Here is a 20,424-nt window from a genome sequence, read left to right as displayed (position 1 = left end):
AATAAGCAATGTTTTTAATTTTGGAATGTGTAAGGAAACAGAAATATCAATAAAAATACAAAGTTTAAAAGCACAAACATCTGGGGTAGCATAAAGCTTTCAATGCGAGGGATAAATACCAGGATTTCAGTGGTTAGATGCGGACAATGTCCGTCTTTGACATCTGATCCACAGGCTGTCCTCTAGGTTAGAGGTAGCGCAGCACAGAGGTTAAGAGCCTGGCTCTGCAGATGGCCTGCTTGGGCTCTTATCTATTACTCATTAGCTGTGTGACTTGGGGCAAGTTACAGAACCTGTCTGTGCCTCATTTTGCTCATCTGCAAAATGGGGATAATAACTACCAACATCTCATAGGATTAAATGAGTGCCTGGTACATAGGAATGGCAGGATTAAATGTCTGATACACTAAAATAAACATGCCATATTATTTGATCTTCTCAAATCACTATATTTCTACTTTTTTTTACTTAGAGGGCATAGATGTTCATACAAAAGTGTCAGATGACATTACTACTATTGCTGTTCATCCAACAACTCCCATCTAAACATATCCCAGTGCCGTGAGGAATGAGGTCGCGTTTGTTTTTCTTACCGCTTTAGCCAAGTAGCTGTCTGAATATTCCAGTTTCCTAGGTACATTTTGAAACTTGTAGCAGTCTGAAAAGAAGAAAATAACACCTATCATTAGCTTTAAAAATACCCCAAGTAATGGAAAGTCCTCCCCAGAATTTCCCTGGCAGCAGACCAGATGTGCTGTTTCACTAGTGACTAGTCGGTCAAGAGTACATCAGCTGTTCCACTGAAGGCAGGAACATCCTGATGTTTATGAGACTGACGAACACTTGGCTTGCAAAGTCTCAATTTTTCTCAATTTATTTTCAAATTATAGGAAAACTTGAAGGAATGTTTTGTGGGTTTTCCATCCTCTCTGGTCTAAAAAATTTTTTTAAGTCATCTGAATTTTAAAACTAAATACCTTAAAAGGGGATTTGCCCTAGGAAAAGTTTAATCGTGTGAATTGAGTGCCTTTATGGAGACAGCTGCAATTTTATTGTCACCTTTTCACTGTGTTGCCATCTATAAACTAGGCCAGTCTTGTGAAGTTATTCTACAAACAGCTGCACAGGTTCAAATGCTTCCCATTGTATTTAGAATGTGAGAGATTTTACACATGAAGGAGTCACAATACAGAAAAGAAAAGAAAGAAATATCACCAAACTGGCAATGACACAAAGAAATCAACCTCTGAGGAAGACACATTCCAAAACAAGCCATGAAAAAGGTTTCCTCATAAAAAAAAAAAAAAAGGTATTATCAAAGGCTGGTTGGAGGTGGAAAGCATGAAACAAACATTCACGAACCAGATGCCTAATGAAGGTGGAAAGTACAAGTGCCACTTTTTTCTGTTTCAACCATAAGAAAATCTTAGGTCACACACTGGCCTAATGTAATATGTTTAGAAAGAAAGAAGAGGAGAGAAGAAGAGAGATCATCAATAGATGTCAATAGACAGATTTTGTATTATGAGTTTTTATTTCAAAACCCTAAGGACTTCTATGTATCCATATCTTCTATGGCTAATAAAATGTTATACACACAGCTTGTAGGAACCTTAACTAAATCGGACTTCCTTGGTTTTCTTTAGCTCCTTCCTCTATATCAACTCGATTGAAAATGCGAAGTTCCTCCTTCTGGTTTTCCTTTATAACAAATACGTAACTTAATAAGTTGGCCCTTCACCCTGAACACATGCCCAGTGAAATGACTGTCTTTGTGTGCACAGTGGAGGGGACTGGGGGGCAGCTGGAGGTCAGAGGGAACCACCGTGAAGGACATTCACCACAGCAGCCAGCAGTGGTCCCAGAGTTTTGAGGGAGAGAAGAATTCTGGGGGAAATAGGGAGGCAAGCCATAACACCTTCAGACTCCCTCTGACACCATCTGTATAGGAACGAGACGCATGGCGATGATCTACGTTGCTTTTCTGAAAATGAGAAAGGTTGTGCTGGAGCAGTGGTTCTCAACCTTCCTAATGCCGCGACCCTTTAATACAGTTCCTCATGTTGTGGTGACCCCCAACCATAAAATTATTTTCGTTGCTACTGCATAACTGTAATTTTGCTACCGTTATGAATCGTAATGTAAATATCTGATATGCAGGATGTATTTAGGCGACCCCTGTGAAAGGGTCGTTCGACCCCCAAAGGGGTCAAGACCCACAGGTTGAGAACCGCTGTTCTGGAGGCTGGAGCTTGTCCATTGAAGATGCAGAGAAGACTCAGGCATCAAGAAGGTGGAAGGTATCCCCCCCACAAGACTTCTTGTGGCCCAGTGTCCACCCAACGTGGGTAGCAGGTGGAAAGTCTCCACGGCCCTGGCTTCTTGCTCTGTCTGCATATCCCCTTCCAGCCACAAACCCGAGTCACCTGGCGGAAGAACCAACATTCTGCGGAGAACCATGCCCTACTCCATCCCGCTGCCAGGGGAATAGGGTCTGCGACGTGGTCTTCCTGTCAGCTCTGACTGCTGACAAGGCCAAGGAAGCCAAGTGACGTGGCCCCAAGGAGACCACCTGCAATGATGAAGACATAGGAGAGCAAAGCCAGCGGAAGAGAAAAACTGCTCTGCTTCTGGAGGCCTGAAAGCTCTGTGCTATGGCAATTCTTTTGAAATGCAACTGGATTATCACTGTTTCCAAAGGAACCACAAAGAGCACTTGTAAAATTGAAATCTAAATGCAGAAGCTTCCAGTCTGTGTTCTTTGTTGTTGTTGTTGTTAATCCTCACCTGAGGATATTTTTCTATTGATTTTTACGGAGAGTGAAAGGGAAAGGGAAAGAGAGAGAAACATCAATGTGAGAGAAACACATTGATTGGTTGCCTCCTGCACGAGCCCCAACCAGGGCCCAGGAGGAGCCCGCAACCAAGGTATGTGCCCTTGACCGGAATGGAACCCAGGACCCTCTGGTCCACAGACCATGCTTCATCTGCTGAGCCAAACCGGCTAGGGCCAGTCTGTGTTCTTGACTGAAGGAAGTAGAATGTGAACAAGAGAAAATGGATTCTGTACCTTCAAGTTGAAAGCACAGGAATGGAAACAACAAAAAAGATTTTCCTGGCTCTTTTTTCAGATTTTCTTGTGTCATTATTCCTTGAACCATTACAACTATCAAGAAAGTATCTTTACAAAAGAAAATAAAACAAAGAGGACAAATATTCCCAGATGCACCAAGTCCCAGAGACTGCTGGCCCTGGCATTCCCTATAGCAGTTTTCCATGGACATCAATGAAGAAGACCCCTGGACACTGCACTCAACGTAAACCACTGCTTTATACGCGATCGCAGCTGGATTCAGAAGCACAATAGACTCACCTCAATTTTCCAGATGTTGAGGTTAGAAAGCAGATCCCAACAGAAATTTCCATTCTGATCCACTCCGCTGAACCCAAAGCCAGCTGCGTTATTCACGGCATCAGCTATGGTTTTCAAAATAACACGTTAGGATACGGAACAAAGGTCACATGGTCGCTTTAAAAGATTCCAATGTCTGTCTCGCTTTAAGACTGAGAGATAGGTGGCAGTTTCCTCAGAAAGGACACCAAAAAGATTTAAAGGGCCTGGTGCCATGGTGAATCGGAGAAATATGTTTGGCTTTTTGGTGACCTCAATTTTTATTCACTTTTATTCATTCACTGGCAGTTAGTGAGTACCTGAGAGGTAAGAAGAAGGGCACTAGATGCTCATAGAATACAACATGGGAATGAGAGGAAGAAAGAACCAAAACGAAGCAAGATACAGGAGGATTTAGTGACCAGTTGGATATGGGAGGAGAAAGGGAAGAAGGGAAAAATACACTTAAGCTCAGAAGCAGAGACGGGAATAAGAAACGAGGTCCAAGAGCTGTCATCAGACAGCAGGACAGTAACGGGTAGACAGCACTGAGTCGGGAGACCCAGCTTTGAAAAGGAAAGTGCAGCTCATTCTGAACGTATGATGCGCGACAGGCCAGAAGGATATCAGTTGGGGCTGCTGAGATGCAGTTCGGAACGTTCAGATTACAAGAAGAAGGAGAGAGCAAGGGATGTGAGTCGGGGGCCAGCTGCCATGGAGACCACACGTGGACACAATACCAAAGCCGTCCCACCCATAAGTCCCGCTGAAAGCTCCTGCTACCATCGTTAGGTGACTTCACGGAACCCTAAGGAAAGGTCCCCCTGCAGGGAGCAATGCTCATCAACTCCTTTAATGAAATGCTTTCTGTAAACAAAGACCTGATGAAACCAATATACTTTTACTACAGTGACCAAGAGGACCATCCTCTCATCCAGTTGTCTTGTTTCAAGTTCACTGGTTATTTTTTAAAAGAAAATACGGTAATAAAACTGATGAAAGCTCAGCACGGCAGGTAGAGCCTGCGATCGGGAGGAGACGGTAGAGGACCTTCCTCTCCTGCAGCTCCGTTCCTCTGGGTCTACAATTCAGGCCCAACTCCAGAGGGATTTCTGAAGGCTGCTCTACAGGAGAACACCCTGCTCTGTCTGTCTCCTGCATAGTTGATGATTTAACGTTGCTTATCTTACACTCGGCTTCGCTGTAAAACGATCTGGTTTTTTTAGAAGAGAGAAGAAAAGTGCCGAGTCCTGCTACGTCAGTCTCCCAGGCCCACTGGATGGGAGCTCAGAGGAAAAGCAAAGCAAGAGTGGGCCAGTTAAGAAGCTAATAGTTTTAACTGTGTGGGCACAGTGTGTGAAGGCCAGAAGATAACCTAATCTGGGGGAAGAGCCCTTGAGGTCTGTGTTGACAACTGAAAACAGGGCTGGACTGGCCATGCTGGGACCCCTGAATGCCTTGTCTCACCTCCAGCCCCAGCTCTGGCTGACCAGGCCTGGTCTCAAAAGATCAGAATAATAACTATCCTGTGTTTGCGTGTTTGCACACAAGCACACTTGCTATCTTTCAGGGCTCTATAAATCACTCTACAGGCATTTCTCACGGAATACAGCTCACAACGGCGTGAACACAGTGGTGAGGGGCGGACTCTGGGGGTCCATCTCCTGGGTTCCTCTCTCTACTTCGGCATCAGAGTCAATGCAGGGCCTTGGGCGAGTTCTTAAACCTATTCTTTTGAGTATAAAATGGCTATAATAATGTTACCTATTTTAAAGGGATGTTGAAAAATCTGCTTTATATTGTACATGGCTCCAGTATATCATTACAGATAAATTAACTCAGACGCCCATATTTTATGGTTTGTGATCTCTAGAACACAGCCTGGGCTAAAGTTGAGTCTCACTAATTAGTAGGGCGTTTGGGGAGGACAGAATTGTACAGTAAATCCAAAGAAAATAGCTGTATTATTTCAATATAAACAGTAACTAGAACTAGGCTAATGCAGTGTAGCTCAGCTAAGATCCATCAAGAGGCCAGCTTTAAGGATTAAATTTATAATCATGTATAATTAGTACATCAATTATATGTAAATGGTGTTTTAAGCAGCTGGATAAAACAATTATTCAGTTAAGCAGTTTAAATATTCCCTGTCATACTATTCACTGCTTCTTTATTTATAAATAATACACAGGTTAATTGCAGACCAGCCCACGCAATCTAAACTGTAACGAACTTCAGATTGAGGCCATACACATTAACGAAGCGTTCTATGGAAGCTACCAAAAAAAGATAAGGGGGGGGGGAGAAAAGAAAAAGAGCCAAGTCCCCAGAGAAAGCTACCCATAAAGCTATTCTATACTCCAAAAAGCTGGGGAACTCCCCACAGCGCAGAACAGTGCCAGGCACCCCCGTTCCCTGGGACCCCCTCCCCACATAGACCCGCCAGCACAACCCACCTCGTGTTAGACTTTCCCTATGAGGCCATGGAATGGCCTTCCTTTCCTCCTTAAAGCAGGAGCCGATTTAGTCCAGAAGCCAGCCCATTACCCTGAGATACAGAATGTGGAGTGGAAGGGGAGGGAGGAGAGAGAAAAGGAGGATAAGTGAGGAAGTAGAAGGTTGTAAAGGGAGTGAGTTCTCTCTCAATCTTACACACACACACACACACACACACACACGCATGCGTGCATTGAGGTGAGAGCAAAGTGAAAATACAATTTCACATAGGAAAATAGCCTGGTGTTCCAAGTAAAGTTCCAACCATAGTAGTAAAGCATGTCCCAAAATTCACGCAAGAAGTAATTTTGATAGAAAACACAGGTTTATAATTAAAAATTGTAAATTTTTTATTGATTCGTAAAGTGTACAGTATAGGGTTATGTATGGAATAGCATATCGGGTAAATGGCCTCCACAGCTTTGCTGGCACATACGCACTCTTCTGTTATTGCCTGAGCAGCCGCATTTTCGAAGAAGAATGGTCCGATGATGCCTCCAGCCCAAAATCCTCACCAAACAGTGACACGTTGTGGATGCATTCGTTTCTCAACAATCACTCGTGGATTTTCTGAACCCCAAATGTGACAATTTTGTTGATTAACCAAGCCATCAAGATGAAAATGAGCCTCATCGAAATTCAGCCACATTTATGCAAAACGGTCATGGAAAATTTCAACAAAAGAGTGGGTATGTGCCAGCAAAGCCTTGGAGGCCATTTACCCGATATGCTATTCCATACATAACCCTATACTGTATACTTTATGAATCAATAAAAAAATTTACAATTTTTAATTATAAACCTGTTTTCTATCAAAATTACTTCTTGCGTGAATTTTGGGACACCCTTTATAAAGCCTACCTACTAAGGAAATGACTTTTAGATAATAAAGCAACTGCAGAAAATGGAATGAGATACAAGGAGACTTTTGAAGGCTCCCTGATGACCATATTTATCATCTCCTCTGCCCACCCCTGGGACAGCCCCTGATGTGAACTGCCTTGTTGGTGCCCACGTCTGTGTTCCCACAGAGTGTGACAATCTTGTCTTATTTTTTAATGCCTCGTAGCACAGAACATGGTACTCAACAAGAACTCCCTGAATGAAACTGAATGTGACGAGGAACAAAATTTTAAGAAGCTCTAAGTGAGATTTCTCTGGCCAAATGTTACATAGATACTATTTTGGACCAAACTTCTCCCTGAACAATGACCCTTAAAAATAATGTGGACCGGGAGCTGGGAACTAACTCTGCTTAATGGATAGAGTTTCTGCTTGGGGTGATGGGAACCGCTCTGGAGGTGGAGGGCGGAGACGGTTGCACCTCAATGAACTCAGTGCCACTAAACTGCACACGACAGATGGTAAAAATGGTAAATTTCTGTCATGTATACTTTTACCACAATAAAAATAATAAATGAAAAAAATAATTTAGTAGCTACACCTTGGGACTAAAATCTTGGAGCATAAAATGAGAAAAGAGGAACTCGGTACTGCCACGCCCTCACTCATGAAATATGGGCTAAGCACTGGGATCTGAGTTTAATAACCTTCTCAGCTTTATAAACAGTCACTGCTCTGGGACATCAGCTACGGGCTTAACTCCCATTCCTGAAAGGGTCCCGATGTAAATGCACACAGCGGCCGTGCCTTATCAAAGTCCTTTACCATTCCTGGTAAGTAAATGGAAGGTGTACTGCTCCCTGCAGCTAAGCTGTAAACTTTTCCAGTCTAAAACTGTTTGAAAAGAAAAGAGAGAAACTTAGTACTGACTAAGTTACATCACAGGGAAAGAAAAAAGTGTGTTAAAACCAAATTAAGTTGAACTTTCTACCTTTAAAAAAAATCAGTTGAAGTCAGCTTCTCTCCAAGGCATAAAGCTTAACCAACTATTTCTTTAAAAGTGTAGCCTAAGCCGAAACCGGTTTGGCTCAGTGGATAGAGCGTCAGCCTGCGGACTGAAAGGTCCCAGGTTCGATTCCGGTCAAGGGCATGTACTTGGGTTGCGGGCACATCCCCCGTAGGAGATGTGCAGGAGGCAGCTGATCGATGGTTCTCTCTCATCGATGTTTCTAACTCTCTATCTCTCTCCCTTCCTCTCTGTAAAAAATCAATAAAATATATTAAAAAAATAAATAAATAAATAAATAAATAAATAAATAAATAAAAGTGTAGCCTAAATTGGCATGTGTGTGGGTCACATTAATGTGATTCCAGCATTGTATACAGCCCAGAAAAATTACAAGAAAGCCAGGTCATTCTGGAATCCTCCCCTCACCTCCCACTGCACCAAATGGCCATTTGATTGGGGGAAGAAGCAGCTTCCTAGGCGGGCCATCTGTTAATAACATTGAGTTTAAATCGTAACCAGGACTGCTTTTTCCTTATCACGTACAATTGGGTTTACGATGGCGGCAAAGAGGAGAGCTTCCCTGGGGAGCAGAAAATGACGCTGACTCCACTGCTTCCCGTTACGTACTGGGCTTTTTTTGGTTAGGTGATCTGAAATGTTGTTCTGGCAAAGCCCTACAAGCAGTCTCATTTTCCCCCTCCTTCATTTAGGGCCACTCCATCATACTTACCTAACGTCCAGGCCAAGTAGTACTTGGGCTTTGAGGCTTGCATGACAACATATAAGTAGCCCAGCCGTGTCAGAAAGTTTGCCTTATGAACAAACCAGTCATCAGCCAGGCTGGTGACCGGGAAGGTCTTCGTGAGCGTCAAAAACAAAAGGAGAGACACGCCGGTCACGCACAGCTTGTGGATCACCGCTCCCTGAAATGAGGAGGGAAAGTCAGTGGGATCGCTCAGAAGATTCTGTAGGAGGAAGACAGTGTGATGAGGGCCCGTGGAGAACAAAGCTGTTGGGATAGCTGCTCTGGCCACGTTCCCTGACAGAGTGGTGACAGGCTTTTTTCCTCACAGCACAAATGGCATGACGGGCACGGTGCTCTATTTAGATGCAAAGCATACTTCACACTTGAGGACTGAGTGCGTCTAAAATGGAACAGAACTTTTACCAGCAAATTCTACCAACGAAGGGTAGATGGTTTTGTTACCCAAAACATAAGAAAAACAGGTACTACAGGGTGGCAGTCTTCCATTCGAAACAAATAGTCATTTGCCTTCCACTTCTATAGCCAGCAGCCAAGGAAATGGGTTTGAATGGCCAGCAATGAGGATAGAGCTTAGTTCGGAAGATTCTGTGTGTGTGAAGGATAAATGTAGCCTGCTCTGGGGTTAAGATGTACTGTCATTTTATTTTATTTTGCTAATCCTCACCAGAGGATATTTTTTCCCCAGTGATTTTTACAGAGTGGAAGGTTGGGAGGGGGAGACAGAGAGAGAAACATCGATGTGAGAGTGACACATGGGCTGGTTGTCTCCCGCACACCACCCCGACCAGGGCCAGGGACCGAACCTGCAACCCAGGTACATGCCCTTGACCGGGAATCAAACCTGAGACCCTTCAGTGTGTGGGCCAATGGTCTAACCACTGTACCACACCGCTCAGGGAATGTACTGACATTTTAAATTCCTCTGGATGGAGTGATTTTGCCCAGTTTGCCTGGCATTCCAGGGAATGTCATTTCACATCAACACAATTATAATTCCCAACTTTATAAAAACAGACGCCTTAACTGTAGTAAAGGGATAGTAAGAGCACCTCCCTCGGAGGGTGGGCTGGGTTTTAAGTGAATGAATATAAGGCACGGAGAACAGTGCCTGGCGCCCACTTAAATGCTCACCACGCTTAGCCACTGATGGGGCACCAGTCCCCCCACTTAGCTCATGGGTGCCAGCCCCTCCCATCAATGTGTCTCAAGCCAAAACATAACTTCCCCACTTCACTTTCTCTGTGCACAAAAATGCAAGAGTCTCCTAGAGCAGTGATGGCGAACCTATGACACGCGTGTCAGAGGTGACACGCAAACTCATTTATTTTGGTTGATTTTTCTTTGTTAAATGGCATTTAAGTATATAAAATAAATATCAAAAATGTAAGTCTTTGTTTTACTATGGTTGCAAATATCAAAAAATTTCTTTATGTGACACGGCACCAGAGTTAAGTTAGGGTTTTTCAAAATGCTGACACGCCGAGCTCAAAAGGTTCGCCATCACTGTCCTAGAGAGTGATATTCATTAAGACTCAATAATAATATTTTCTAAGCAGAAGCTTGTGAAACACCAAAGCACTACTGTGACAGACACTGTGGAAACACCTGTGGTTACACTTTGATGTCTTATCGCCAACTTCACTCCTACGTTGTTTTAGTAACAAGTTGGAGCTGAGACATTTCACGAAGTAGAAGGTGTGAGAAGCCGTGTCAAAACCATCTGAAAATTCATGCTTAATTAATAAATCACTTAAATTTTCAAATACTGAATTTTGCCTAGACTTTAGCATTTATGAAATATTTAAATTATCCTGATTTTCTCCCTTATCCAATTTTCCCCATTCCTTTAATTAACGACAAATGTCCCTTAAATATAGGATAGTTTATCTAAGTTTACCATATTTGTAAAGTTCACTAAGTTACCCTATGTAGACTACTTTGAAGATGAATAAAATTCAGATTAAAATTAAAACATTATTTCAAAAACCATATTAAACTCTCTCAAAGGCACTAAAACCAAGCATTGGGCAGTGTAAAACTGGTTTCCCTGGAAACAAGTGGGTTCTCCAATAAAAAGCACATTTATTCTGGTCCCCACTTCCTCCCCCCCCACCACCACCACCTTTTATGAATATTATCCTTTGGCTGTGTATTAATTTATATTCATAAAGACAAAACTCCCATAAATTTGAATGTGTTAGCTAGTACAGTACTAAGAACATTGTGGGCACTAAATATTGGCTGGTTGACTAATGGATGGATTGCTTTAATATTCCCAGCCAATGACCAGCTCTGTGAAATAAGCATCTGTTTCTCCAATTCAGAGAACTGCAAATAAATACCAGTATCAGTATTTTAAACAAATGGAGGGAAAAGTTATTGGCCAAACTTTCTGTTAAACAGCTTGGCTTTTGAATTAGAACAATTATTAGTGAGAGTCAGCCCTGGCAGCAAAACTCTATACTTGGGGCCTCTGGGTAAACACTTGGCACTAAAAACTTACAGTGGGAGAAGGTTCTGGCAGGCTGTGGGAACCTTTTTCCTTCCAGTTCACTTCCAGCAGCTTCATGTGTACATGTCTCCCCTCGATGAAGGCTATATAGTCCTTGAAGTTGTTACACGGTCCAGCTATGACACTCATGAAGTTGAGAAGGTAGCTTAAGTATTCCAAAAAAGAGGGTTTTACTCTGTGAAAATAAAGTTTTTTTAAAAAGGTTGAAAAGTATTCAGTCTTTAATTTTTCTTTCATATTTTCAAATAAGAAAATCGTAAACACAAGTGTTACCTTTACAGTTTATTAAACATCACAGGATCTTTCCTTGTTCTGTTTCTCTAAAATTCGCCTAAGAGAAATCTTGTTGAAAGGAAAAGTTAATGAGGTGAGTGGCTCAGAGAGGAGGCAGCACTCCATGGCGCCCTCTGCTGGCTGGTCACTGCTATAAGCACGGAAGGTGGGGCCTAGAGCAAAGGCAACTCTGAGGCTGGGAAACGCTTTCTCATCAACCTTAGCAGTCTTCAGGAGAAGGTGAAAGTAATAAACATAAGGGGTGGGGGGAGGTGGGGAGGATCCAAACCTACTGTTAGTTGATTGAGATGCTTTCAAATAGCAAAACTCCCTCCCAATTACTAAAATAAACACAAAACAAAGGATGGGTGGAACCAGTTTCTACCTGAAGAAGCCACACAAAAACACCGCTGTAACAGTCTCTTGTCTGCTTTGGCATCCAGGCGTGAGGTCAATAGACAAGGGTAGCAGCAGGGAAAAGAGTCTGCAGGAGCCATTGTGTGTAGTCCTTGCATGGCATTTGGAGGGGCATGCTCTTCCAGCAAGACAGAATTGTGGGGAAAGGCTTCCTAAAATGCCATTGGTGACGAGTCACTGGGGTTATGCCTATAGCACTTACACACCCATAATGCTCAGCAAAGAACTTGACTCAGTAGACTCTTCCAATGATCTTCCATTGGTTCCAAGTCTCAAATTCTTAATGAAGAAATGAGGCACTCAATCTCCTTACCACCTGGAACCCTCTCACTCCTCCCAGTTATCTCCTCCTACTACTCTCTAGTAGGAACTCTCAGCCAGGGCTGTACCACCATCCCCAATATGCTACCCCACATGCCATTTCTATTTTCATATGCTATTCTCCTACTTTGCATAGCCTTCTCCCTCTGGAACACCCACCACCTTTCTACTGCATGTCAACACTGGACAAAGTCCACCTTCATCAGCCTTCCTCCTTCCTCCTCTCCCCAGCCAGTATTTCTCCCTCCAGCTTTACCTCCTATGTTTTTTTCATGCCGGCATTTAATCATACTAATTTGCATTGATAACTAACTGTTTCTTGAGGGCCTGAGATACATGCCCCATAAAAATAATTCTGGAATAGACATAACAACCCCAGTGAAGGAGAATCCTGCAAAACTACAAAATCACAGATCCATTTACTCTCTGGCCCAGCAATCCCACTTCTGGGAGTTGATCCTACAGCTTTACCCAAACCCATCTGAAATGACCTATGGACAAGGCTATTCATCATTTACCATTTGCAAAGCCAAAGTTTGGTAGACACCCAAGTGTCCATCAATAGCAGATTCATTAAATAAACAATATTACATACACACAGTGAAGCTCATATGCAAATATTTTAAAAAATGAAGATCTCACCCTGGCTCAGTTGGTTGGAGTATTATCCTGTACACAGAAAAGGTTGTGGATTCAATTCCCAGTCAGAGCATATAAGAAAGGCAACTTATTGATATCTCTCTCTCTCTTTCTCTCTCCCTCTTTCTCTCATCCTCTCCCTTTCTCTATAAAATCAATTAAATATATATATATATCTCCTCAGGTAAGGATTTAAAAAAATGAAGATTTCTAGATACTGATATACAAAGCACTCAAGAATATACTGTTAAACTTAACTTACTTTACAGCAAGTCGGTGTTGCTCAGCAGACAGGTCTTCAGCTCTTCGACCTAGTCCTATGAGAAAGAAAACATTTAGAAATGTTTTCAGTGAAGTCGATAACTAATCTTAAGAGAATCTTATAAAACTCATCTGAAAAAAGTGATTAATTATTGTTTCATAAATCAAAGCTTCCATTTTTTTTAAATGCCCTGGATCAAAGCACTACCCCACAAGTCCATGTGTAAGGAAAGTCTCTACAGGTTCTTATGAAGAGGGGAGAATTCAGGGGCTACTCCAAGTCGATTCACACAGTAGGACATGAATCACAGAGCACCCTCCACAACTCCTACACTCCACACTATGCTGTATATGCTTTTGTTGCTACATGAGAGACATAAGCCTACCTTTGCAGCCTACGCCAGTGTAAATACCTCTCTGAAATGCTGGGTGCAGACACCTGGTACAAGCTGAGAGCATGGTGTGGAATGTAATGAGGAAAGAAATAGGGACTTTTCTCTTCCAAAACACAGGAAACATAATCCTGAATGCAGGGAAGACACAAAAGAATTCTTGGGAGGTTTTACTTCTTTTAAAATTCATCCATGCCAGAAAAACTCCCAACCAAATCACATCTGTGCTTCCCATAAAATGTACGTTAACTGAGTGTCAAAGAAACTGGAGGGTCATCTCATAAGCATCAGAAATTTCAGAGGGAAAAGGGGAGGGGGCAGGAAGAATTTAACCAAAGAACTTATCTATATATATAAAAGCCTAAGCGACCATTACAATCGAATGAACAGAATGACCAGTCGACCAGTTGCTATGATGTGCACTGACCACCAGGGGGCAGATGCTCAACGCAGGAGCAGGCCAGGCTGAGGGGACCCACCCATGCACAAATCCATGCACCAGGCCTCTAGTAAGAATATATTCATAAACCATGGACATAGACAACAGTGCAGTGAAGGCCTCGGAAGGGGAGCTGGGCAGAGGGGGGTAATGGGGGGGAAATGGGGGACATCTGTAATACTTTCAATAATAAAAATAAATTTTAAAAAGTAACTGTATATTCAGCTAAGACTGACTGATACGGTCACCAATCATAAAGGCAACTCAAAAACAAGCCTAAGAGAAGGGAGAGTGGTTCCAGAATTTACTTCTTCCTCCCACACACAAGAGAAAAAGACAAAGGCAAACAAACATTTTTCTGTATGTAAGGGATGTTTCAGAAAATAAACTGAGAATGCTTACAAAAGTAAATTCAGGCAAAAAGCCTGTATAAAAAAACAAAAGTAAACTAAACAAAAAAATGTAAGAAGCAGTGTTTTTTTAAAAAATCACTCACTTTTTTCTACAACCTCATCAAATAGTACAAATCTGGCAATCCCAGAGATTAAAGTGATTTTAGTTATTGATTTATGTTGCAGATGTTTGTCTATAACCGCTACCAAGTAGATTTTCAGGTACAAAAACACTAACCAACTCACACTGGTTTGCTCAGGACTTTGTCAATTTGGGCACTAAAAATCTCACATCTCAGGAAACCTCTCAGTTCTGGGCAAATCAGGATAATTATCACCCTAGAAAGATTCCATCCTTGGTATAAAATTACCCAGTTCTCTACAGAATGACTAAGTCACTAAGTATGAATGAGAAACACACAGAGTCAAAATGAAATTGGTTTCCAAGCTTTAAGGGAAACAAGAAAACTAGCGGAGACTGTACAGCTCAACCTGTCAACACGTAAAGACGTTTCAGCCGTCAGAAAGCATTTGCCAAAGAGGAACAAATCCTCAGACTATCCTTTTACTAATTGCACGTGGCATCGCTTAAGCCCATCTTCCGGCCAGTGAAAGTGCCATTCGCCTTCCCTGGGACCCAGTTTTAACAGTGGAAATAAAATTTTCTGGCCATTTTTAGAAAGAGTTTAAGTAAAGAAAATGTCCATTTTTTATACAAAGAGAAGAGCTTCCTCTCCCAGCTTTTTGTAGGGTCAGGCTAATCTCATTAGATAATTGTCCAAGCAAAACAAACAAACAAAAAACCTAGCATTAAAAATTGGTTAACCAGCCAATGCTGTTTAATCTTTTATTACCTCATGAGCTTCTCAGAGATTTGAAAATGAAGGGCAGAGAGCACCATAAGTTAACTTAAATTTAAAACATTGTAAAAGTAAACAGAAAACCCACTGTTCTCAATGCAAATATTTCAGCAAATTTAGGCTACAGATCCAGGAGTGAAATGATAAGTAATAGCTGGGAAAGTTAAAAGCTATAATTTAAGAGGCCTACAAATTTTGGACAAGATATAGCAAGATCTTCCAGCACTTGTCTAACTTGGGACGGTGTGCAGAATATGAAAAATGTCAGGTGGATGCAGAGCAAGGATCAAGGATGTTTTTCTCACCGTCATGAACTTGGAAGGCCAAGGTTGTGATCTTCTGAGTGACAATCATCAGAGGCCTAAAAGGAAGGTGGAAAACAATCAAGATTAGCAGAAGTGCCACTGCAACTTTTATTCTATTTCTCTCCATCAGGGGTGGGGAACATCCAGCCTGCGGGCTGTATAAGGCCCACGAAATCATTTGGTCTGGCCCTGCCCAGGCATTAGGGGTGAGTTAATTAAATGTTTGACAAATATAGCAGGCTAATTGTTAAGTTCATAATTCTGTATGGCCTGCGAATGATGTGATAAGTATTCAAATGGCCCTTGGCAGAAAAAAGGTTCCCCACCCCTTATCTAGAAAGTGAAAAGGCATTTCACAGAATGCATGAAAATGTGTGTAAATCATGTATCTGTAAGCTAGAATTCATAAAGAACTCTGACAACTCAATAATTAAAAGACACCCAGTTTAAAAATGGCCAAAGGATCTGAATAGACATTTCTCTAAAAAAGATATACAAATGGCGATAAGCACATGAAAAGACATTCAACAGTGGCTAGTTATAAGAGAAATGCAAATCAAACCACAATGAGATTCCATTTCTCAAGCAGTAAAAGGACTGGAATCAAAAAGACAGATAACAGGTGTTAGCCAGGAGGTGGAGAATTGCAACCCTTGTACATTGCTGGTGGAAATATTAAAAGGTGCAGCTGCTTTAGAAACAGTCTGGCAGTATCTCAGAAAGTTAAACATACAGTTACCATATGACCAAGCAATTGCACTCCTAGTACATTCCCATGAGAAATAAAAATATGTCTACACAAAAACTTGTACACACATGTTCAGAGAAACATTATTCATAATAGCCCCAAAGGAAATTACCCAAATATTCATCAACTGGTGAATGGATAAATAAAATATGCTATAAATATTATTCAGTAATAATAAAGAGCTAATATATTAATTAGACTGAACAGCAGAACAACCATCCAGACAACCTTCCGGATGACCTTCCGGAAGACCCTCCGGATGAAGCCGGGGCTGAGAGGGCAAAGCTCCTTGCACGAATTTTGTGCATCGGGCCTCTAGTTCAGTAATAAAAAGAATAAAGTACTGATACATGCTACAACATGGATGGACCCTAAAAACATACTAAGTAAAAGAAACCAGACACAAAAGGCCACATTTTGTATGGTTTCATTCATATGAAATGTCTAGAACAGGCAAATCTACAGAGAAAGGAAGTAGATTGCTAGTTGCTTAGACTTGGGGAATTGGGAGAAAATGAGGAGTGATAGCTAATGCATACAGGTTTCTTTTGAGAGCAATGAAAATGTAAACTTAATTGTGGTGAACAGTTGTACTCTATAATTTACTCGGCAAATATGCAAAAAAAAACCCCACTGAATTGTTATACTTTAAATGGGTAAATTGTATGGTATATGAATTGTATATCTCAACAAAACTACAATTTTTCAAATGCACCTGTTTTTCCAATTATCTACCCTAGTTTAGTACTTTTAGTAGCTCTGTTCTTGCCCAAGACAAGATAAAATCCCACTGCTCTAACCACCATCGTTTCTTTCAAACCTTCTTAATTTATCCTGGTTTTCTGATCTCCTTCTACGGCTTCTTACTGAATTGGTAACTCTGACCCCCAGGGACTGATGCTTCATTTATATGCAATGCTGAGCCCTAGCAGTGTCCCCGGAAGGACCCTGGGATGCCACACAGCCTCTGTGCCCTGAGCTCAGGTCAGGCCCAGGTGTGTGGAGGATGGAATTGGACACAAGTGTGATGTGTGTCAGCTGCACTTAGCCACTACTTTGAGTCCATTTTCCTGTTTAATGCTCATTCTGATGCCCACTTTCCATCTCTTTGACATAATAAGCATGGTATATTTTAAACTATCAATGTAAACTGACAAGATAAAGCGTTTTCAAGAAAGTACGAAGAAATACACTTTGAAATCTTAATACTTACACCCAGCATTATATCTCATTTGCAAAAGCCCCATGGCCAATGGCCATTGTTTGAAACAAGATTCTGAATGCTGCGTATAAGGCTAAGAGATGAGTGAGTCTGACGGGAGAAGGGAAGGGCACCTGTGCTCCACCGGAACTGGCCAGAGGAAGGTGTGGCACACAGGGGAGCCACTGAGGTAGATGTGCTAAGGCAGCAAGACGTGCTCAGAGCTAACACTGAGGTGACGACTCTCTTTTATATTGAAAAAATAGCTGCCTTTCCAGAACACTGAGAGTTGGGTCTCAGAAATGAAGGCTCCCCGGATGCTTCCTAGAAGATCAAATTGATCTTACAGACCAGACCAGACCTGTGCAGCTCACTACTTGATATTCAATGAGGCTCTGACCCACCATGTCTAACAAACGCCAAGAGCTGTTTTTCTTGAGAGGGACTCACTTTAAGCATCACAGGGAAGGTAGTTTCTAATGTGACTTTCAAAGCAGTACAGTTTTCTTTCTAAAGCCCTTTGTCTCCTGCAAGATTAAAAATCCCACTCTTCCTTGCACAAATCCCAGTACAAAATTTTTATTTTTTAAAATATATTTTTATTTACTTCAGAGAGGAAAGAAGAGGGAGAGAGAGGTAGAAATATCAATGAGAGAGAAACGTGGATCAGCTGCCTCCTGCATGCCCCCTACTCAGGATTGAGTCAGCAATTCGGCATATGCCCAGAGCTGGAATCAAACCGTGGCCTCCTGGTTCACAGGTCGACACTCAACCACTGAAGGACCACAGCCGGGCCCAGTACAAAATTTTTAAATTTGAGGCACACTCTCTGGTGCCTATGCAATTTGCAAACCATGTAAGTTCCTACATTTTATTTCATTCATAAAAATATATTTATTTTTAGGCCCTTAAAATATAGATATCAACAAAGATATAAAATGTCTCAAGAAATTAACCTACCTTTCTATCTCTGTAGAAATACAGCATGTTTCCCTCTATCTGGGGTTCAATTTAATGTATTCCATGATTAGACACATGTCCAGCAAGGCATTTGATAGTCTAATGTTCACCTACATGGTGGCCCTGAGAACGCATCGCTGGCAGCATCGCTGACGGGCTCCAGCTGTGCCCTCTGGTTCTGCCACCTAGTCTGTGCGAAGACACAGGCCCCTCCCTACAGGGCGTGGTTTCCTCTGCCCTGGGGAATTTTAGCTCAAGGATTTCCCATTGAACTTGCAAAAACTGTCTTAGAACATCACTGCAGCCCAAGACCTCTCTTCCTTCTGATCCCCTCTCATCTCAGGTCAGACATGCTTTCGATCTGATGGCTCTCCCAGCCTCATGCAGTGGCCTCCCCATTTCCCCTCCCAGGCATTTCACCCCATAAATCTCTCATACTCTGTTCCCATCTTGGCATCTGCTTCTCAGAGAACCTAGACCAGTGGTTCTCAACCTTGACTGCACATTAGAATCACCTGGGAATCTTTTTAAAATCCTGATTTCTGGGCCTCATCCTCCGGAAATTCTGTTTCTTTGTTATGGGGGGTGGGGGGGCGCACAACATTAGTAACAAAGAAACAGAATTTCCGGAGAATGAGGCCCAGAAATCAGGATTTTAAAAAGATTCCCAGGTGATTCTAATGTCCAGCTAAGGTTGAGAACCACTGACCTAGACCAATGCGATTCATAATAATGAATAGATCAACGTCAATAAATAACAACTATTCAATATGAAACCGGCACCACTAGGTTTATGTAAAAACCATATTGCTGTCCTTGTTTAGAAAAAAAAATGTTCCTTTTTTGGGGAAAAGAAGAAGCTCTGGATCAAATATTGTTACACATCATCCAGATGATACTTTCCACAATATACTGCTTCTGTTTCAGACATCTGAAGAAATTTCTAGCAACTTAATTAAAAAACATCTCACACATGTAGTCACTGATAAATAACAGACTGATGACCTATGAAAAAGCAGATCTGAAATCCTCAAACTAAAACCTGTTCAGTGAAAGGAATGAATTTAGAATCCTCCCACATTCTTACTTCTCTGAGGGTGTAAGGAAGAGCGCCATATGTTCTTGCTCAGAGAAAGTCCTCTCTGAACACATTTTCATTGATCAACTTATTTAAACTTATGGGTAGATCAGATGCCAAACTTCCATTGCACAAGTTACTGAGATTCAGATCCGTGAAATTACTAATTTAAAATAAAACTCAGCTCAGCCAGTGTGGCTCGGTGGTTAAGTGTCAACCTATGAACCAGGAGGTCATGGTTCGATTCCTGGTCAGGGCACATGCCCAGGTAGCGGGCTCGATCCCTCATTGGGGGGCATGCAGGAGGCAGCCAATCAATAATTCTCTCATCATTGATATTTCTATCTCTCTCTCCCTCTCCCTTCTTCTCTGAAATCAATAAAAATATATTTTAAAATAAAACTCAAATACCATCCATGATGCATTCCAATAAAAATGTAACACAATCTAAGACATGCTTGTTGGTTTGTGCCTGGAACTCATGCTTTCTTTCTTTCTCTCTCTTTTTTTTTTTTTTTTTTGTAAAAATGCAAAACCCAGCATCCACAAGCACCTACTACAAACACAGGGAGGACATAAAAAGGCCCCTTGATGCAGCCAAAGAACAGGACAATGAGGCCTTAGAACTTGAGCTGCACTCGGGTTTTCCACCCCCTGTAGAGTATGCCCTGTCCTTGGGTTTGTAAACACCAGTCACCCGGCACCCGGCATTTGAATCCATGGGAACCATCTGACCAATATGAAATCAAGGTTTGAGTCCAGCTTGGTTGAGGAAGAACCACATTTTTTTGTCCCATGAATTCTTTTCATGATTAAAAAAGAAAAGCCAAAGAAAACCATTTTTTTTCTTCCTAAGCGAAAGATTATTAGTAAAATTTAGATAAGGAAATATAGGGGGAAATTAAAGGAAAACAGGCAGTTGGAGATGTGTTTAGAGCAAAAAGAAAGGCAGAACAATGCTATCTACTTCTCACTCCTCTCCTACCCCCGCAAAATCCATGCCTCCTGATACAGATGTTAGGCAGGCTACCAGAAGTGGTATCCATCCATCCATTTCCATTTCCCATACCAACTCCCAACAGAAAATAACCTAATCTTTAAAACATTAAACAAAATTCAGT

At 41.8% G+C, this 20,424-nt stretch overlaps 1 protein-coding gene across 3 annotated transcripts in view; it reads right to left on the bottom strand.

Annotated features, from left to right (window-relative positions):
• The window catches only part of MBOAT1 (membrane bound O-acyltransferase domain containing 1), a 105,204-nt gene that overhangs the window by 12,844 nt on the left and 71,936 nt on the right, over positions 1 to 20,424 (bottom strand). For 2 of the 3 annotated variants that reach the window (XM_006093749.3, XM_014460030.2), the window contains 6 exons: positions 15,317 to 15,372; positions 12,930 to 12,984; positions 11,009 to 11,192; positions 8,470 to 8,662; positions 3,374 to 3,477; positions 594 to 658 (listed from right to left, as the gene is read on the bottom strand). In XM_006093749.3, coding sequence (XP_006093811.1) covers positions 594 to 658; positions 3,374 to 3,477; positions 8,470 to 8,662; positions 11,009 to 11,192; positions 12,930 to 12,984; positions 15,317 to 15,372 — 657 coding nt within the window. The remainder of the gene's footprint in view (positions 1 to 593; positions 659 to 3,373; positions 3,478 to 8,469; positions 8,663 to 11,008; positions 11,193 to 12,929; positions 12,985 to 15,316; positions 15,373 to 20,424) is intronic. The other variant, XM_014460029.2, reaches the window with a different exon arrangement.

Source organism: Myotis lucifugus, unplaced genomic scaffold (assembly GCF_000147115.1).
Source record: "Myotis lucifugus unplaced genomic scaffold, Myoluc2.0 scaffold_122, whole genome shotgun sequence".
Classification (NCBI taxonomy): Eukaryota; Metazoa; Chordata; class Mammalia; order Chiroptera; family Vespertilionidae; genus Myotis; species Myotis lucifugus.
Note: the sequence above shows the minus strand (reverse complement) of the source record. Positions and strands in the feature narration are given on the sequence as shown.